This window comes from Condylura cristata, unplaced genomic scaffold (genome assembly GCF_000260355.1).
Source record: "Condylura cristata isolate star-nosed mole 26May11 unplaced genomic scaffold, ConCri1.0 scaffold00010, whole genome shotgun sequence".
NCBI lineage: Eukaryota > Metazoa > Chordata > Mammalia > Eulipotyphla > Talpidae > Condylura > Condylura cristata.
The window spans coordinates 6,010,226-6,030,868 of record NW_004567111.1 but is presented as its reverse complement, the minus strand read 5'-3'; the positions used below and the strand labels follow the sequence as shown (position 1 = coordinate 6,030,868).

The following is a 20,643-nucleotide window of genomic DNA, read 5'->3' as shown; positions in this document are numbered from 1 at the left end:
GTCTGCCGCGCCATGTGGTACCTCCGGGGCAGGCGGGAATCGAACTCATGCGGAAGTGGCTTAAGCTTCTTCGTGTTGTGCTTTAACCCGCTGCGCCACCAGGGAGGGCCCCTCAAGGAAGTTTTTAAGAAAGGATGTCGCACTGAGAACTGCCTAATGGTGTGTGTGTGTGTGATTACTCACATCCCTGTGTCTGCATCCACACACCACACTATGATATGGGGAGCAGACTGGCTATTTTAGATTGGGGGGTGGCCCTTGAGGATGGGCCAGGGTGGCTCTTGCAGATGGGGCGGTGGCTGCAATCTACATCCCCTCCCCTCAGGTCTCTGCCTGCCCCTCTCTGGCCCTGCAGAATCTCTTTCCTCACCTGTAAAATGCGGGACACAGTCTGAACCTCACAGAGCTGTCTCATGAACCAGACGGGATAATGTTTGTGAAGTGCCTAGTGTTGGGTCCTGCACCCTGTCAGGGCCGGGGACCGAAGCAGATTATTTTTCCTGCATAAATGTTCGCTTTGAAAGGATGTTAGATCTACAGAAAAAGTGCAGAGATGGGCAGTTTGTACACAAACCCAGTCGGTTCCCACATTGTCTCTCACGGCACCAGAACCCAGGAAGCAGCTTCGGAACACCCTGCTAAGTAAACCCTAGAGTTCCTTCAGTGGTAGCGTTTTAAATTATTCCCCGGGCAGGAAGCTTAGTGCCGCAGAGGGCAGAGATTAGCCAGCTAGTTTCCCTCCATGATTAGGCTGAAGCCCACTCAGTAAACACACCTGCGGCCGTGCGCACACCTGAGAGGGAGCTGGATCCCTTCACCTGGCCAAAGCCCTGCTTACCCCACTTCTCCAAAAACAAGGAAACAGGTTGGGTTACTTCTGAAGCCACGAAGAACACTTTTCTTTTTGAAGGCAAGGCTGTTTACACTCAGCGGTTTTGGGGCGCTCAGAGACCCCACCGACCACCCCAGGGCTCAGTGGGGCAGCCCCGCACCCGGTGATGTGCGCCTGGCGGTTCCCGGTGTATGAGATGTGACCGCAGCTGGTGGGGCCGGGAGCCAGGACGAGAGGCCCAGGGGAACCCAGGAAGAGCCAGGGGCACACGCCGGTTCCAAGAAGGATGTGCACAGGCAGGGTGCTGCCGGCAGGGCTCGGTGGTGCTGGGGGGCAGGGAAGCGTCTCCCGGCCCCGTTCACTGGGGGGCAGCAACTGAACTGGAGAAAGGAAAGAGTGACTGGGACAAGAGGAAGGCTTTCCCTGTGCGCACATCAGCTTTGGAAGGGTGACAGTCCCGGCCGTCGGCAATGCCCCGGGCAAGAAATCCAGGTGGTGATGTGGGTTGGGAATGTATCCGCAAGAATTAAATCCTGATGGAAGAGCATGTTGAGACGAGAACCAAAGACCTTCGATAAAGGTAGGCGCTGGGGCGGTGGGAGACACCCCGAAAACAGCAAAGCAGGAGGTGCGCCCTATGCATCTGTCCACTTGGGGTTCATCCGTAGCCCACAGCATAGCCTGGACGTTAGTAAACAAGTGTTTCCGTGAGTCCCGAGTAAATGAATTGAACTCAAAGGGGTCGTTGGGTGCTTAGCAGGAAACCGGGCAGAGGGCAGGCAGGTTTCCTGTCCACTTGGGCAAACAGGTGAAGGAGTCTTGGGGCTTCAGTGGACTTTTATAGGCCTTTAATGCTCTCCCCGAGGGGCACTAAAGCTGGCCAAGGACAGTGCCCCTATTGTTCACAGTCACAGGGCCAAGGTGTTGCTCTGTTTCGCCTGGGCTGTTCATCCTCACCAGCAGCAGTCTTTGGCTTCAGCCCCCAATAACAGAACCAGGCCTGCCAGGGAGGAGGCAAGGCGTGCCGGGGCTGGGAGGTAGGCAGGCACGCACCCCACCCCCACCCCCACCCCCCTTCCAGCAAATCTTCACGCCCTCTGGCCTAGAGGCCTCCCTCTGTGGCCTGCCAGGCACAGGTGTAAGCGCTTGCACGCGCATGTCCAGCTCTCTGGGCCCAGGTGTCCCGGATCATAGGCGCAAGCCCTTGGCCCTGGGGCTCCGTGCAGGGTGGAGAGGGGAAGCCTGATAACCATTTACCCTGCAGGCTCCCCGTTGGTAACTGGCCACTCAGAAGCACAGCTTGACAAACTAAGCTTGGCACTAGCATGGAAAGGGGTCGTCTGCCGTGACCCTCACCTGTGCGCTCCTGTGCGCTCCGGCTCCAGGTAGATGGTGTTAGAACGGAAGTGTAGAAGTGTCAGACACCTGCCAGGTGTGCAGAGAATGTCTTGGTGCGGGGATTGATCACCGTGCTGGGGACCAGAAGTGCAGGGTGAAGTGGTCAGTGTGAAAGTGGGAGGCGCAGGAAGGAAGAACTGCACGTAGGAGGAAGGAAAGAGGATTTTCCTTTGCAGCTCTCCCCTCCCCAAAGTAGAGCGTCTTGACAGCGGCACCAGCGTAGTACAAAAACGAGTAAATCATTCACCACGTTAAACGTGGGACCACTGTACAGTGTAGTCACTGCGCCCCTGAGTAGATGTCGGAAAGGATTAAGGGGGGCTGGGAAACGGGGTCCGTGTTCATAGTGGCGTTACCCACGGTGGCCAGCAGGTGGCGACGTCGCGGCCGCCGCAGCAGTGAGGATGGAGGCGGCCCCAGCCTCGCAGGGGGAGCGCTCTGCGCCCCGCTGTGACAGGGGGATCCAGAGGAGATTGCGCTGGCCGAGATGAGCGGTAGGACAGCGCTATGCGACCCCCTTGCCGGGAGCTCGAAGGGGGGCCCTTCGCGGGGGTCGTGTCCAAGGACCAGGTCCACGGTGAAGCCAGACACTCCGGGGTGCGCGGCGGTGTCACGCGGGTCGGGGCGCGGTCGAGGGGAAATAGATGCAGAGAGGCTTTATTGGCTTATTTTGTACAGTTTCAAAATTGGAAAAGCCCTGGGGAGTCCAGTGCAGAGTAAGGCTGCGCCATGCGGATGGCGCCGGGCACGTGAGGCTGGACCCCGGGCCCCCGCGGTGGCCAGCGGGCAGGGCCGCCGGCCAGGGGTTCAAAGCCGATCCCGCTCAGGCCGAGGGGTCGCCCCATGGAAGCCTGAAGCCATGTTGGAGGAGAGCACAGCTCCTGCCTTCTGATTCAGCCCTGTGGGGTGGAGAGAGGTAGGGGTACGTCCACCTCACAGCGGCTACATTTCACTCTGCGAGTCTGGCTCTCTGGAAGGCTCTCTTAACCCTCTGTTGCCCAGCAGCTCCGAGGTGCAGGGGGCTTTATAGGAAACGGGGAAGTAAAAGCAGAGTGTTTCCTGCAAATGAGGCCGGGGTGGGGGGGCACCCCCCCACACTCGTCAGTCGCTGTCCCGCTGTTGATGTTAAAACGCAAGGCTGCGCCTGCCTGCGCCCTGTGAACAGGCACCACCTGCGACCGCCCTGAGCTGGGGTCCTGAGCTGGCCTGTGTTCCCCAGGTGGGGTGAGCAGGGCGGCTGCCTGTCTTATAGGCCCTGGGGGCCACCCAGGCCTCCCCACATCACTGGGCAAGGTGGTTTCACTATACTGGAGTCTGTTTCTCTGAAGTCGACTCTCAGAAGGGGCTTTGACCCGTGGTCCCCCGTGCAGGTGTTCAAGCCAGGCCTGAGCGCCCACCTCTTGCCCCTGACCCCATAGGCTTTGGGAGTGGCCGTCACCCCACTTCATCTCGGTACCCTTGTTAACGAGAGCAGCCAACATGCATTCACTGGGCAATAGAGCAGGTCAACAGGCAGGCGGAGGGGTCACAAGACAGCAGTTAAAGTCCTGACGGATCTGACGTTCTCTTACTGGTTTCTTAAGTTGCTGGTGGCTTGGTCCCTCCCACAGGGTCCCGCCGGCCCAGCTGAAACCAGACAGCAGCGTGGCCGGGCCCCCTTTGATAAAATGGCTCCCCTTTGCCAACTCGGACCCCTGGCACCGAATGTCTGAAAGGTTGTCAGTGGGTGCTGGTGACTAACACCGATCCAGGCTGGCTTTGCCTGTACAGAGGCCGTAAGCTCTGTTCCCCCGAGAAAGGTTGATGTAGTAGACGCCACGTCTCCACAAGGAAAGGGCCTGAGTCTCCCATTATTTTGCTGTCGTCCGAGAGCAGAGCGTGTGTGAAGCCTGACTGAGGAAATCTAACTACTTGTCCAGTGGCCGACCCCAGGGCGCTCTACGGTGGAGGCCTCCACCTGACCACGGCGTGCTCACTGGCAAGCTGTGAGGACATTTTGCTCCTCTAGAGCTGCTGGTGTGAGGATAGGCTGCCTCCACACTTGAAAAGCTCCGGGCGCCCCAGCCTTGAATTCAGACGTGAGCAGGAAGCCAGGGAGCAGCCCACGTGTTTGGGATCCTGAGCCACTTTTTAGTCCGGGAAGCCAATGGATCGCCTTGATTTTCCTACCTGTAAGGTTGAGTCAGTCTAGCTGAGAAGCCCAGATCTGGGCGCCAACCTCTCACCCCTCCCGGTCTCCCAGAATTCCCCTGGAGGTTTTGGCCTCAGATCACTCACTCATGATTTCACCTGAAACCTCAGTGCACACACTGCCTGTGGAGGTCCATGCCTGCTGCTCCCCTTATTCTAGGTTAGCACAGTCCCTCCGAGGTTTGCTGGTGTGAGTGATTGTGCATTGTAAACAGCATCACAGCTCTTGTGAAGATCAGTTTTGTTGTGGCTTTAAAACCTTTGATGCCTCTTCTGTGTTTAGAGCCCATTCAAATGCAAAACAGCGCCAGAAGAGGTTAAGTGAGGACACCTTGCGCAGCCACTGGCCGACTCTGGCCACTTGTGGCAACTTAAATTTAAAATCACTTATATTGCGATTTTCCCTGTAACAAGGGCCACGGGGGGGGGGGGGGGGCTGGTATTCGTGGCTAGCAAACCCGGCAGGATTATCGGGGCAACACAGAGAGAATAGCCCCCCCACCTCCACCCCCACCCTCACAGCCCTCCCACGAGAGCCGCTCAGAATACCACAAACCTGCAGCAAAGTGTCTTGCTTTTCTCCAGGGCAAATCCTGACCTACGAAGTGTGCTTCGGCCATGCTTCCAGGCCCAGGGGAGGCTGGCAGCCACGCGGGGGCTTATGCACGAAAACCACTCACACGGCACTAATGTAAACAACACACTGATGTGCCAGCTCTGCGCACATTAGAGCTTGGCAACACTGGCTTACTGCTCACAATAAAAATGGCCCCTGGGCCCTCCCTGATGGCCCAGCAGGTTAGGATGCAGCTGCTTCAGTGCTAGTTCAGTCCCCGCCCAGGAGGTGACCCACGTGGCAAGCAGACCTCTCCTGGCCCACCCGGTGCTCCCCTCAGCAGTGTGTTTCAGTCCATCTGCTTGTTCTGCTCCCCGCTCTGTCTCTGGTGAATCCTCTCACGGCCCCTGCACCTCTGGCCTGCACTCCAGTTCTGTGTGCATAAATAAATAAGTCTTTTTTTCACAAAATGGCCCCTGTGCTTGTCCCGTGGGATCCGTGAGCACTGGGGTGCCCTCGGGCTTCAGCCAGGACTGGTCTGCACCTGCTTTAGCTTTGCAAAAAGAGCTGAGTTTTTACTGCAGGACAAGTGGGAAAAGGCAAGTATCCTCCCTCCAACTAACTTTTGTGAACTGCAGACGACTGGCGGGCGCCCGTGACAGTATCAGCTGTGTGGCTTCTCCCTCCCCACACATGGGGACGCTTGTGTGTGTCCGGCCGGCCAGGTTTTGGCCCAGGTGTGATAGTTTAGGAACTTCTGGGCAGCCTCAGTTCTGTTTACTTCACATCCCTATGGTGTCTGGATGCGGAGGGGGTATTTTTTTTATATGATAGTTTATTTTTACATCATTCTGTACTTTTTTTTTTTCATCTCAGTTGTAATGCCCGTGGGTTTCCCATCACCAAATCACTCGTGGGGGTTTCTTTTTTAATATTTATTTTCTTACATCTTTGCTCACTTTTGGGACGTATTTGATTTCTCCCCTTAGTTCTGGCACCGCCACAGGCCACACTCTTCTCATCCCGTGTTGATCTTTATCCTCCCATTTTGGAAGAGGGTTGGCTTTAGTATTATAGGGCACCCCAAATCTGTTAAGAACGGGGAGGAGAGAGGCCCCTGAAGCCCCAAAACCTGCCTGCTCTAAGTGAGTTCTGCCATAAATATACAGTAAATATACAATACGGAACACAAAGAATATAACTTCTAAATCAAACACCTGAAGTGACCCGTCCCCTCGTGGGCAAAGTCCCCCCAAAAGGGACTGGCCCAAAGCAAGGCCTGAAAGCTGCCACTAGACTAAAGCACCTTCTGGCCGGGACCCATGGAAAAGGGTCAGAAATGGCCAGACAAGTCTGGGAGGAAAAGAGCAACATCAAAGTCAAGATAAACACTGCCAGAGTCACCTCCCCACGGGTCTCTCACCCACCTCTGCCTTAACCAGTCCAGGGCCAGGAAACAAGCCCGGTTTCTTCATCACATGCTCCCTGCTCCACGTGGCTTCCTCAGGTCTCAGTCTTGTTCTCCATCCTGCTTCATTCCCTTCTCCCTTCTCTTCTCAGCTCCACCCTCCTTCTGGGTGGGGCAGGGAACCTGGAACTCCCCTTTTTCCTAGGGACCACCCTGTTACATTAGGATTTGGTGCGTGTCTTCTGTTCTCAGCAGTTATTCGAGTTTGGTATTGCTTCATCTTTAATGGACACCATTAGGTGATTATTGTTCTTGGGAAATGATGCGGGGGGGGGGGGGGCTGTTGGCAAGCTCAGTGGGTTCCAAACCAATGGGTCCTTGAAATCTGGCTGTCTGGCTTGCTCACATGTGCGCTCTCTCCTCTCTCTCTCCCCCCCCCTCCCTCACTCCCTCTCCCTTCCTGTGGTTCTGGAAGCTTTAGAGCTGACAGTTAACAAGAAAGTCCTCAAAAAGCAGCCTCAGAGCCTGTACTTGTAACAGGAGAACAACTTCCTGCCCCTCCTCTGGGCCTCAGCCCTAAGCTTGATTCCTCCAACAGATAGTTGGAGGAGGCAACTGCCCTGGGGACGCCACGCACTCCTGCCCTCTAGTGGTCACTCCAGGCAGTGTTCCAGTGCTTGCATGTTCTCCCTCGAGGGAAACCAGAATCCACACATTACATTTGCCGACATGTAGCACATGTGTGTCTGTTATAGATGCTTATAGTGTGTGTTTAGTACATGAAATGTACACATATGATAGGTGAAACATAAATACGTCATGTACGTGGATGCCTTTTTTTTTTTTTTTTAAGATTATTCGTACAGAACTGGGGTACAGGCCAGAGATGTGGAGGTGAGAGGATTCACCAGAGACAGAGTGGGGAGCAGAACAGGCAGATCGACGGACATACACTGCTGAGGGGAGCAGCGGGCGGGTCAGGAGAGGTCTGCCGCTCCATGTGGATCACCTTGGGGCAGGCGGGGATCGAACTCATACAGAAGTGGCTTAAGCTTCTTTGTGCTGTGCTTTAACCCGCTGCGCCACCAGGGAGGGCCCATACGTGGAAGCGTTTTTAATATGTATGTGTAAATATTACTGTATTACAAGATTCCTGTATAATGACATCAGATACACATCTATAAATATGTCTTAATATAGTTAATGTATACAAACTTGTGGCTATATGTCAGCATATATTTGTATCATCTGTTACTCTGGCCAGTGTGTTTTTGAAGCTCGCCAACCCACATGCTACCAGGTGGTCTGTGTCCCCAGATTTACTGATCACACATTGTTCTGTTTCTTACACTCAGGGTCAGGTGGCCTCCTGGGGTCAGAATGCCCAGGTTGACCAGCTGGATGAGCCCCCTCTGGCTCTGAGCTTCGGTTTGCTTTTGTGTCTTGGCCGAATGAGACGCCCCTCCACTCCCCCGGGTGGGGGGAGGCTGGGTGTTGAGTCACTGCCCGGCCAGCGGCTGCCCCACCTGCCTGCTGTCTGGGGAGGGCGCTCCTGGTCCTGCAGAAGCCGGTCTGTGTCCTGCTGAGGGTGTCGTGGTTTACCTGGCTAGGGGACTGTCTCTATAGCGAGGTCATCTACTCCCTGGAAATCCGCTCGTGAGCATCACGTAAGCTCTGGGGCGGGGGTGGATGGGGGCGCAGTGGCCCACCTGCACCTCCTGCCGTGAAAGTGTTTCTCGGCCCTCGGAGACACCGCCGGGGTGCAGGGTCCCCTTTCGCCCCCAGTGGACTGTCCTGTGGCTAGTCAACCCCCCCCCAGGGGGCCTGGCCTTTGACCTCACAGCCTTTGGGGCCTGTTCTGCTCCATCTGCGGAGACGTGCTGACTGGTTATAGTGGTGGGTGAAGAGTTGTGTGTGTGTGTGTGTGTGTGTGTGTGTGTGTGTGTGTGTGTGTGTGTGTGTGTGTGTGTGTGAACTGTCACACGACTTCCAGCAAGGATCTTTCGTCTCCCAAGCAAGGATCTTTCCTCGTGATATTGACATCCAGAGGATGTTCCGGAACAGTCATAATTACTTTTTCATGTTCTCGATAATAAATGACTTTTGGCTCTTCGTGATAAAGCAGATGGTTTGCATTTGTGGATTTAGTGGCATTAAAACGTGGAGGGGAAACCTCATAGTGTTCCTGTTTGTGCTTGAGGCAGCAGGACTTGGGGTCTTGTTCCTGTTACCAAGGACCGGCTCAGTGTCCTAGAAGCCGGCGGGGGTGGGCAGAACTGCCTGTACAGGTTGCATTCACTTCTGAGCCCCCCAGCTTCACCAGGGCCCCCTTTACATTTGTGTGTCTGGCATGGGGAGCCAGTGAGCAGTTTCTAACCAGCGCCTTTTCTCAAATCACAGACTTGCAGGACAGAGGGCTCTAGCTTTACAAGCCAGTGCAGGGGAGACTGTGCCCCTGAATGTGGGGTTTAAATCAGTGTGTTTTATTTATTTTTAAAGATTTATTTATGCACAGAAGAACTAGAATACTGGCCAGAGGAATGGGGGCAAGAGGATTCATCCGAGACAGAGTGGGGAGCAGAAAGGCAGATCCACTGAAACACACTGCTGAGGGGAGCAGCGGGGAGACAGGAGAGGTCTGCTGCGCCGTGTGGGTCACTCCCTGGCCGGGGATCGAACTCGTGCTGCAGTGGCTGCAGACAGCTTCACAGTGCTGCGTGTTAGCCCCTGGCACCACAGGGAGGGCCCAGTGCATTTTCTTTTAATAAAGAGTTGCCGGCCGGAGAAGGAAAGTCAGGCCAGCGGGACCTGCTTCCTCTCCCCGTGGGAGCCTCATCTGGGAGGAGGAGGAAGCCCCTTGCTCCCTGTGCAAGCTGGAGGTCCCCTTTCCCCCCTAAAATATGTACTTCACGCTTTTGAATGAACCAGCCGCCTTTCTTTGAGCGCGAACCGCCTACCCTTTGAAAGTTCGGGGGTGACTTTTCAGGACCAGATCAGAGCCACATACCCACACACCCAGCTGGAGTGGTGCCTTGACATGTGGCCCCGAGCCAGAATCAGGCCGCTCTGGCTCAGGCGGGGGAGGCAAGAGCGTGCTCCAGCCCGTGACTGCTCGGTAAGGTCCGGCTGCTGCTGTTTCTCCCTCTGCCGTGGGTCAGCTCCCTGGCCGGGGATCCAACTCTTGCTGCAGGGGTTGCAGACAGCCCTGTAGTGCTGCGCGTTAACCCCTGCACCACAGGGAGGTGCTCTGCGCGTCAGCGAGAGCCCTGAGCTGTGAGGAATAGGAGCGTGAGCCCAGATGCTCCGGGGGAGCACACGCATCTTTGCCAGCGGGTTTGGGGCTCCCGACCCTCCCCTCTGTGCCTTGGGACAGCCGTCCTGCCCTCGGGGTCACGGTCCATCCCCCCAACCCCCCACCCCATGCCTGTGAGTCCTGCACTTTCTCGGTCACAGTTTCTCTTCCCAAGAACTCCCCACAATGTCCTTGTTTCAACCTAAGGGCTCTTGGGAACAGGAACCTTGACTTAGAGGCTGAGTCTGCGCCTCACTGGTGTGTGGGGGGGGGCAGAACGGGTTTTATGGGTGTCCTGCTGCAAGTGTCTGCTGGTTGCATGTCACTGAGACGCTGCACGTGGACAGGGAAGAAAGAGAAAATGAGACTAGACTAAACACATCACAAAATGTTCCTGTCTCTTCAAACACAAATTGAGTTCTTGGTCTGCTGGTGACTGGGGTCATTTCCAAGCCCACTTCTGGCGCTGAGATGCTGTGAGGGGGGGGGGGGAGCTGGGGGTGATGCCGTGTGACCGGGGTGGAGACGTCACCCCGCAGCCTCGTGGCTAATGCTATGCCTTTCTCCCAGGGAAGGCCGATCCAACACCCAACTCAAAGATTACCAAAGAATCGGGGACGTCATGTTGAAGAACATCCAGGGCATGAAGGTGAGTGGGGGCTGGCTGGGCACCAGGCCTGCGGCCCTGATCCCACGAACACAGGGCTCACCTCACGGCCAGGGCACGCCTCTGCCCCCCTGATGATTTTACTGGGGAGCCTAAGGGAAAATCCATGCACTTCGGGGAAAGACCTGTTAGTACTTTTCTTCTTCAAAAGGCCTCTGTTGTCACCAAGCAGTGGGTGTCTTCTGTGGACAGGTCACTTAAAGCTTAAAAATTATGTGAGCAAAGCATCGTTTGGAACAAAGAATATTTTACCTGTAATGATTTGGCTTTGGTAAGCTTGGAGGTGTGTGGGAATTCCAGCTGATTCTGTGACCTAAGTCCTGGCACGGTGCATGTATTTGTAACCATCCAGCCACCCCACCAAGGTACCAGAGAGGCGCCCAGACCGCAGAACCCAGTGTGGGAGATGATGTTTCGCCTCTTGCTTTAAATCTGCCCGTTTCTTTTGCCTGAAGTGTTCGTGGCAAAAAAAAATTTCTCTCCTACGGAATGCTGTGATTCGCACGGTTTATCTTCTGTAGCTCAGCTGTCCAGGGTAATATTCTTAACTGGCCAGTTAAGAGCAAGGTACTAACCCCTTTGAAGGTCACTTGCTCACGTGCAGAATAAAGGTTACCATAGGGGGTGAATTAGTTCCCGAGAACATGGCCAAGTTACGGGGTGCTTCCCTGGTCCCCTTAGAACTGAGGCAGGATTGGGGGCAGCTGAGGAGATGTTCCCAGAAAGCTGGCATCTACAGCTCCCAGGAGGTCACCTGCCAGTCTAGTCTCTCCCGTCTCCCCTCAACAAAGACCAAGGCCGCCTCAGCAGACCCTGCCTCTCACCTGCATTGCCACGCAATTGTTCACAAAGCAGCTCTCCCTGCAGCTCTCCCTTCAAGGGGCCAGATCGGAGAGAGGCCCCGGAGGCTGACGGGATGATTAAAAGGGGGCGGGGCAAGGCTTATCCAAGCTGTTCCAAAACCTGAGTGTTTTAAACGCCATCGGAAGGGCCTAGCTCAGATATAGCGGTGTGTTGTTTCACTTTCCGTCTTTGGTAAGCTGACATGTAATTGTTGGCTATAACAGGTGTAGTAATGCTTGTGTTAACACTGATGTATGTTAGAGCAATATGAGGTTCACAGAATCATGGAGCAGGAAGCCCAGACGGACACACCATGCTTGACAAACCCCTGCGACGCATGTCGGGTGCGTGAGCCAACCTGAATGTAGGGTCCTTCCCGGTGTCGGACATGCTGGGTCCGCCTGACCGCACGTCCACCGTGACCCAGGCCGGGCCCGGCGTGGGTCCTGGGGTCACCCCGTGCTCGCCCCCTCCTCCGCCCAACCCCCACGCCTGCCTCCACTCGTGTGTCCCTCCCTAGTTTTGCCTTTTCCAGAATGCCATCGTGTCGGAGTCATATGCCGTGTGACCGCTCACTTGTCTCTTTCCCACGCTCACGTGATAGGTTCACGTCACTAACCATAAAAGCCCCTTCCTGTCGCCTGCACCTTTTCTCAGCCCCATTTGGGGTTTCTCAGCCCTGTCCGGGGGGTCCCTCAGGTGAGAAGCTGTGATGAGGGCTCCCACCTGTTCTGTTCCCCTGAAAGAGCCTTGACTCTTCTGGGGCACCTGGGAGCTCTTCCTACCTAACAGCTCTGCCGTCCTTGGGGACAGTCCCCAGAGGCCGCCTGGGTCCCAGCTGCCTCTCAGGGTCCTCTCCGGACTATGCCACGTCCCATGGGGAGGTGACTCTCGGCAGACATCCGGCCCTCTGTTACCCAGCCCCCAAGGCTCCTAAAAATATACCTGGTTTCTGCTGAGGGCACTTCTTTCTCCTTGGTCTAATGATTTGGCATTTTAGTTACTGCACTGACGCCGTGAGCATTTATAGCATGAAGCTCTGTGTGAGCAAAATAAAAATAGAGAGGCTTGGCGAGCGGCTAAAAGCCTTTTGAAAGTTGTTTTTTCACTGTGGTTGTTAGTGTGGGTTTTAAAGAATTTTTATGACGTGTAAAGGGGAGCAGCAGAAAGTTCTAGAGATGTAAAACCCAGGTGAGCACCTCCGACCGCACGCTGAGGGACCTGCGGGTGTGTCCGCCAGCTTCATCCCGGCCGTTCAGGCCCTCCTCCTGGGACGGAGGGCGCCAACCCCTGCCTGAAGCCCAGGCGAGAACACTGCTAAGCCAGCTTAACCAGAACTGCCCCCCACGGACATCCGGTCCCCTGGGAGCTGGGGTCCGCATCCCTCTGCCTCCACACGCACCCCCAGGGTGCCTTCCGGGCCGGGACTCCGATCCCTGTCTGAGTCGGATCCCAGATCATGAGCTCTCGCCCTTGCTGGGAAGCTCCGGCTAGAAACATCTGCCCAAGTGGACAGAGGCAGAAAGCACAGAGAGGGCCTTGCCTTGCCTCTCCGGCCCTCACGGGCCGCCACGCCTGCGTCTGTCCATCGTGACATGGAGGGAGTTGGTGGGGAAATTGAAGGGGTCTCGTCAGTGATGGTGAGGCAGACTCCATCTGGGTCTCAGTGTAGGTGTGGGGTCCCGGCAATGGGGGAGACTGGGCTCAGCCCCAAAACTGCAGACCAGTGAGACTGAGGCCAGTGTAAGGACAGGACAGGGCAGGGGGTGGGGGGAGGAGGGGGTCATGGGGGCGGGGGCTCTGGTCTCAGGGTATTCAGGCACCTGGGGGGGCAGGGGAGTGGAGCGTGGAGGGATGAGGACCTGAGGGCCACAGTTTCGAGGGTGACGGGATAGCGGGGGGAGGTTCTGGTTAAACTGACTTAGCATGTTCTCACCAAAACGGGGTTTGCAAGGGATGCCCAGCTGGGCCCGGGAGAGGGCCCAGAGCCGGGAGAAAGTCCAGTCAAGCAAAGGCGCTTACTCAGCCTCCGTGGAGCTGGCTCCTCTCACCTCGCCCAGCTCCCGGGCGGCAGGGTAGGAGGCGTCGCGCGCTGTCGTCGCGTGCTGTCATCTCGGGGTGCTTCTGCTCTGTGAGTCGCCTCTGCTTTGCTGGGCTCATTTAAAAAAAAATTATTTATTTATTTGTGCATACAGAGCTGGGGTACAGGCCAGAGGCAGGGGCGGTGAGAGGCTTCACCGGAGACAGAGTGGGGAGCAGAACAGGCCGACTGACCAAGTACACGGTTGAGGGGAGCAGCGGGTCGGGAGAGGTCTGCCCCATGCGCCCTGTGGTCACCTCCGGGGTGGGGATCGAACATGCACGGCGGCTGTCGCCGGCTGGGCAGTGCTGTGCCGCGCCACCAGGGTGGGCTCATCTTGTAGGAGGCAGCCGGACCTCATGGGCGCGGCGGGTCCCAGATGCCGCTGGCTGCAAAGCCGCCGTCTCGGCCCCGGGAGCAAGGCGGCTGTCCCGGGGCCCCTCCGAGGCGGCTCGGGGTGTAGGGGACGCGCCCACTCTCCTAAATCTCCCAGGTTTCTACGTGGCTCCGCACCTGGACAGAGCGGGCCACCGGGTCAGGCTGGGTGGGGCGCGCCTTCGCCTGAGCGGCCCCCCCATGTTCTCCCCCCAGCAACTGGTGGCTCACCTGTGGAAGCACAGCGAGGCCTTGGAGATGCTGGAGACCAGCATCCGGAACTCCCGGCGGCTTGAGAACTTGTGCAGGGACTTTGAGCTGCAGAAGGTGTGCTACCTGCCGCTCAACACCTTCCTCCTGCGCCCGCTGCACCGGCTCATGCACTACAAGCAGGTGCTGGAGCGGCTGTGCAAGCACCAGGTGCCCGGCCAGGCCGACTTCCGGGACTGCCGAGGTGAGCGGGGGAGGGGAGGGCGGGGGGGGGGCCTGCCCCTTTCCTTCCCTGCCACATGCACTGTCCCCGCCGTCTGGTCCTGGGAGGTCAGCGCCAAGAGCCCTGAGGAGCTCCCTCAGAATGTCCCCCCCCCAACTCACCTCAGCCCGTCCCCTCAGGGACCAGACAGGGAAATGACCAGTCCTACTCCTGCATGCCGCTGCTGGGCACTGGCCACGCCCAGCCCTGGCCACGCCCAGCCCTGGCCACAAGCACCTCCCCCGTGTTTAGGCTTCATCTTTTTCTTAAAAAGATTGATTTATGCGCAGCTGGAGAGCAAACCCCCAGAGCCCCAGTGCGTGACCACCCCCACCCCAGGGTGCTGTGGTGTGCACCCAGCTCCAGGGCCAGGCACTGGCCCCGCCCCCGGCTAACCTCACCCCTTTACTCCTGTAACCACCCGCGAGATAAGAGCTGTCCCGTTTTACAGCCAAGAAAACTGAGGATCAGAGTGGTAAGGGGCAGTGGTGCGTGTCCGCTGGCCTGAGGCCGAGCCTGTGCCACGAGTGGTCCTGACCCTGTGCTGCCCCCTCAGTTCCCACGTGGCCTGTTGACCGCACTCTGGCCGGGACTGGTGGCAGTAGAGAGCCCCCCACACACACAAAGAAGCCCTTCTTTGCCCCAGATATTTTGTGGCTACTCGGTGCTCACTGGCTGTTCTTCCAGGTAATAGCAGGAGTAGAAAAAGGTCTTCCCCAGGGACCGTCCCAGGCCCTGATGTTCCCGCTTCCTGGTGGCAGAGGGCTGTGCCCTGTGGCCAGGGAGGGGTCTTCCACTGTGTCAGGATGCTTTGGGGAGACGGAGTAGAGCAAACCAAGTGCATCCATCACCCGGCTAGTTGAGCAACAGCCTGTTTCCTTGGAGTGACAGCTTCTAGGGCAGCACAGCTTTGGGGGGCTGAAGTGGGGGTGAACGCCCTGCAGAGCAGAGCGGGGGGCGCCTTGGGGAGAGCCCTGCTCACTGTTATGCTCAGACCCTGTGTCCCCCATTAGCGGCCCTGGCAGACATCACGGAAATGGTGGCCCAGCTTCACAGTACGATGATCAAGATGGAGAATTTCCAGAAGCTACATGAGCTCAAGAAGGATTTGATTGGCATCGACAATCTTGTGGTTCCAGGGCGGGTAAGTAGCCCCGTTCTGGGTGTCTTTATGTGAAGCCAGATGGACCTCTCAGTGGCTGCTGTGTGAGCCTGGGGACAGTCCCCCTCCCAAGGGGCCGCCCTCCAGCCAGGGCGACATGCGCACAGAATGCGTGTCTCCAAGATGCCGTTCTCTGCTCACAACTTTACTTGGGAATTCAAATAGCCTTTTAGCCAGAGAGGGCTTCTTGGAGAGAGGCAGATTTACCTCTCCCAGCACCGTCAGCGGGCAGAGCTCACTCCCGCACACCCCCTCCCAGCCAGGGGCTCAGACTACTTGCTGCATCTCTCTCTGGGGTCTGTCTCCTCTGGCACCCCCATTTCAGAGTGCAGCTGACCTTTGAACATGGGTTAGAACTAAGTGAGTCCAAGTCTGTGGGTTGGTCTCATTAACTAAGTTGGAAATTGTTTTAGATCATACTACAATTTATACATAGAAACTTGATGACCCTCATGGAAGTGCCCCCCAAGAGTCACGGAGGCATGGACCCCACGCAGGTGGCAGTCTCCCACTAAGGGGCCATGCGAGGGCGAAGCCAGTGGAGATGGCTGTAAGCAAACGCCATGGCAGAGGCTCCCGGTAGCGAAGTCTCGGGGGAGTCGAAAGTTACATGGGGACCCCTGCACTGTTTGAGCTTTGGCTGTCTACACCACCGGCTGCAGAAGCAACCGAGCCCCTCTGATCCCTGCCACCGCCTTCAGTCAAGGGTCCCGTCTGTGGGGCCGCTCAGTCTTGTCTGAGGCAACTGCCCTGGAAACTCAACCTGCGTAGCTCAGGGGAGGTGGGGACCGACGCTGTATGTCTGGGTTGTCGGTGTCACTTGAAACTGCAGCTTCCCTGGACACTGCTGTGAGAAACCCCCTAGGCGTGAGCACATGGCCGCCACCTTGACTCAACCCCACGGCCCGGGAGGCGTGGACTAGGGGTCAGCTCCTCACTTGGGGTGTTGTAAAATATTTAGCAGCAACTTGGATGGAGCTGGAAAAGATCATGCTTAGTGAGATAAGCCAGAAAGAGAAAGAAAAATACCGGATGGTTTCACTCATAGCAGGAGTATAATGGACCAGGCGAGAAAATAACAAAAATAATGAACAACCATATACCAGAGACATTCTGTGGGGGTGGAGTGGGGAATGGGATCAAAAACGGGGTTGGGGGGGAAATGCACGGGATTATGGTGATGGCTCATGGGTGACTTGGTGATGGGAAACCCGCGGGGATTACAATTGAGATGGAAAAAAGTACAAAATGATGTAAAAATAAACTTTTGTAATAAAAAAAAATTTAGCAGGTTGTGCCACAGGGCACGCAGCACTGTAAGGAATTCCTTCCTTCAAGGAAGGTTTCTGTGACCGTGCAAAGCATGTCCGACCTCAGGAAGGTGAGCCAGGGTTCATTCCCACCCACTAGAATGTTCTTTGCCTTCTGCAACATGGGGAATCGCCCCTCGCCCTGTGGGTCCTAAGGATCTAACGAGATGCTGTGTCAAGCAGACACAGCAATCAGGGCTTCCCCTCCCCGCCCCCTGCACTCACCCCAAGCAGCGAGAACAGGTTCTCACCGGGTTGTGGGTCACAGCTATCATTCCCGAAGGCAGCCAACCGGGCCCTGCCACCCACATCTGCCTGGGGCACTCGGGCAAGTTTCTTCAATCATTTTGCTGCTCGGTCCCCTTTTCTGAAACACAGGGACCGTGTGCACTCCGGCCCCGTGTGGGTGTGCCCAGTTCAGCCACCTGCTGAGTCAGGTGGGGGCCACTGTTATTTATTAAGGGGATGCTGGCCCTTGGCAGCAGGCTTCCAAACCCTGACCCATCAGCCTGCTTCACCTCTATTATTTTCAATTCAACCTGCAATAAAACAGGGAGGGGCCCCCCGAGCGAGCTCCGGGGAAGGGCCGGGCGATTCCCACTCGCTGGCCTTAGTTTATGCTCACGCATGCAGAGACATCCGTTGGCAGCAGGGTCGCGCTGCACGGAGTGGCTTTCACGAAGGGCTCAAAGGCGCGGCGCTCTGGCCGGGGGAGGGAGGCTGTGGCCGCCAGGGATCCTTAAGACATTGAGGGCCGAGCTGAGCGGCCCGGGACCCCAGTCGGCGCCACCCCACCAAACCTGCCGCCGCTGCGGCGCAGGGGACCCCGCTAACTTCCGCGGGGTCCTGCCCTGGCGGCCCAATGGCCGAGCAGCAGAGCTGCAGCACGCAAGGGGCGGCCAGTGGCCGCGGCTGGGCGCGGCCCCCTCCGAGCCTCCGCCTCTGCGTCCCTGCAGGAGTTCATCCGCCTGGGCAGCCTCAGCAAGCTCTCGGGGAAGGGGCTGCAGCAGCGCATGTTCTTCCTGGTGAGTGGCCGGCGGGGCGTCCTGGCGCGGGGGCGGGGGCGGCGGACCTGGCGGTGGGCGGGGGCGCGGCCTCGCTGTTGGGGTCAGCCAGTGGAAACCCCCCCGCGCCGGGTGGTTTCTAACGAGCCGCTGGCCTTGTCCTCCAGTTCAACGACGTGCTGCTGTACACGGGCCGGGGGCTGACGGCCTCGAACCAGTTCAAGGTGCACGGGCAGCTCCCCCTGTACGGCATGACGGTGAGTAGTCGGGGCTCCAGTCGGGGCCCCGGGACGCCTGCGGGGGGCGGGTCGGTGCCAAGGACAGAGGAAAGGGGGAGAGGGAAGGGCGTGGCAGCGGGAGCCCAGCCGGTGCCCCGGGAGACCTGGGCCTTTGGGGCTCCCCGCGCCCCCGACTCAGCTTCCTCTCCTGCGCATGGACATGTGGGCACATTCCTTCTAGAAGCACGCGGAGGAAGGTCCTGGAAGCCAGCCCTCACTTTACAGTGGGCTGAGGGGTTGAAGGCGGGGAGCAGGGCCCCCCCCAGTGTGCAGGTGCTCAGCACACTTCTGCAGCCGACCCACGCCAGAGAGGAAAGCTTGGGGGCTCCGTCAGAACCACTCAGCGTGCTGCTCTGTTCACCCCCCAAACTTCGGACCCGACTGCTACCCCTCAGCAGTGGCTCCTGACCCCCCACCCTGTGCCACTCGGTGGCCCGGGCTGTAGCGGGCCCAGTGGACACTGACCGCACCGGGCCTCTCGTTGACGCCATGACCACTTGCCCCGCAGATCGAGAAGACCGAGGACGAGTGGGGCGTCCCCCACTGCCTTACCCTCCGGGGCCATCGGCAGTCCATCGTCGTGGCCGCCAGGTAACCCCACCTTCTGCCCCCGCCCCTCCAGCCTGCGCCCCAAGACCTGACACCCGTCTCTCCTCAGTTCTCAGTCCGAGATGGAGAAGTGGGTGGAGGACATTGAGATGGCCATCGACCTGGCCGAGAAGAGCAGCGGCCCCACGCCCGAGTTCCTTGCCGGCAGCCCCCCCGACAGCAGTGAGTGTGGAGGGCGCCCCAGGGCCTCGCTGTCTGAAGCTGAACTTAAGCTTAGCTCAGAGCAACTTCCATTTTCTAACACATAAAGAGCGGCCCTAAGACAGTGTGAGGGAGCAGAGAGTCACCTTTAGGGGCCCCCACACCTGTCATCCGCCAGCGTCTGGGTGACAGCAGGGGCGGCCCACTGCCCAGCGAGCACTGGGCCTGGGCCTGGGGGCACTAGGGGCCCGGCGGAAGGGCTGCGCTCCCTTGGGTGGGCCCTGACCAAGCAGAGGGTGATCGGTGCACGGTGTTCCCCAAGGCTGGACCTGGGCGCCCCCCTTCCACCCCATTCTGCTGCAGGGAGGGGACAGCCCAGGGCCCCGGGTGGTGAACGGAGACCCATTGTAGCCCGTGTCCCCCCCAGAGTCCCCCGAGGAGGCGGGGGTGGCCGACCAGGAGTCGGAGGACGACCTGAGCGCCTCCCGCACGTCGCTGGAGCGCCAGGGCCCGCACCGTGGCAACACCATGGTGCACGTGTGTTGGCATCGCAACGCCAGCGTCTCCATGGTGGACTTCAGCGTGGCCGTGGAGGTAGGCGGGCGGCGGCGGGCCCTGGGGGGGGCTGGGGCCAGCACCCACACCCATGTGCTAGCACGAGGCCCCCCAGGCCCCCGAGATCTGTGTGCAAGCAGGGCTGCAGAGGCCATGGTGGCTCATGGAAGCACTCTGGGGGTTGACCCCTGCCCCCCAGAACTGAGCTACCCACTGGCAGCGGAACTGGGCGAGAGCCGTGTCAGGACAGAGGGCTTTGCTTTCTGTGGACTAGTGGGGTGGAGGAGGTGCAGAGATGCCCCAATTCCTGGCCCCTGAGTGGGGGAGGGTGCGGCACGTCCAGCTCACCCAGCGGGCACTTTCAGAAAGCACCGAGGAGGGCGGCAGAAAGTCGACTCAGGGATGATTCCAAGCGATTTTACTGAGGCAGCTCTGCCCACTTAGCAAACAGCTTCGTTACGTGAACAGTTCAGCAGCAGTCACGTCCGGGGCTGTGACCTCCCCAGCTGCCGCAGCCCAGAGGCCTTTCCGAGCCCACCCTGACTCCTCTCCCCGAGGGCCAGCGCGCAGCCTCCTGCCAGGGCCGCTAGAGGGCGGCGAGGAGCCGGGACCCTGCGCAGGTCCTGGAGGTCTGGGCCAAGCAGCACCACTCAGGGCGGTGCCTCGCTCGGGTGTCCGTCCCCGAGCCGCCTCTTAACCGAGGGCACCAAGTAAGGCCCCCCGAGGCTGGGATTTCAACGGGACACAGCTCAGCCCGATGGTCGGCACACTCAAGGGTCTCTCTTTACTGTTGTCCATCACAGCAGCACTGGGGGTACCCCCAGCCGGGTTCCTGTCCTCACAGGCCTATTTGTCTTTCAGAATCAGCTGTCGGGGAACCTGCTGAGGAAATTCAAAAACAGTAACGGGTGGCAGAAGCTGTGGGTGGTGTTCACCAACTTCTGCCTGTTCTTCTACAAGTCGCACCAGGTGAGAGCCTGGCAGGGAAGGGGGCCCCCCCCACCCCCCTTGAATCACCTGTCGGTGTTGACGGGTCCTGCTGCGGTGAAGACCCTCAGCACCCCATGGGCTGAGCAGCCACCTCAGGAGGGGGGGGTCTTGCACCACTGGAGGGACAGGGTGGCCTGGGCTCACCGGCATCTGCCCCCCCCCAGGACAATCACCCCCTCGCCAGCCTGCCTCTGCTCGGGTACTCGCTCACCATTCCCTCGGAGTCGGAGGAGATCCACAAAGATTATGTGTTCAAGCTGCATTTCAAGTCCCACGTGTACTACTTCAGAGCCGAGAGCGAATACACCTTCGAGAGGTGAGTGCCCGGCCGAGAGGCGCCTCCTCTCACACAGTGCGTGGATGAAGCTCTGGGGCTGCGTCCACGTCGGGTCAGCGAGGTGGGCCGGGCCCCTCAAAGCTGCTGGTGTCAGCTCCTGCCCCCAGTGCGGGGCAGCTGCAGTCTCTGTGACTGGGCTCCGGT

General features: G+C 58.4%; 1 protein-coding gene across 1 annotated transcript in view; it reads left to right on the top strand.

The window, feature by feature from the left end:
- Window positions 1-20,643, top strand: part of FARP1 (FERM, RhoGEF (ARHGEF) and pleckstrin domain protein 1 (chondrocyte-derived)) — a 225,041-nt gene that overhangs the window by 202,558 nt on the left and 1,840 nt on the right. The window contains exons 17-26 of the mRNA XM_004680293.2: window positions 10,247-10,325; window positions 13,858-14,095; window positions 15,127-15,257; window positions 17,542-17,610; window positions 17,757-17,846; window positions 18,376-18,458; window positions 18,526-18,638; window positions 19,045-19,211; window positions 20,034-20,141; window positions 20,327-20,478. Of these exons, the coding sequence (XP_004680350.1) occupies window positions 10,247-10,325; window positions 13,858-14,095; window positions 15,127-15,257; window positions 17,542-17,610; window positions 17,757-17,846; window positions 18,376-18,458; window positions 18,526-18,638; window positions 19,045-19,211; window positions 20,034-20,141; window positions 20,327-20,478 (1,230 nt within the window). The remainder of the gene's footprint in view (window positions 1-10,246; window positions 10,326-13,857; window positions 14,096-15,126; window positions 15,258-17,541; window positions 17,611-17,756; window positions 17,847-18,375; window positions 18,459-18,525; window positions 18,639-19,044; window positions 19,212-20,033; window positions 20,142-20,326; window positions 20,479-20,643) is intronic.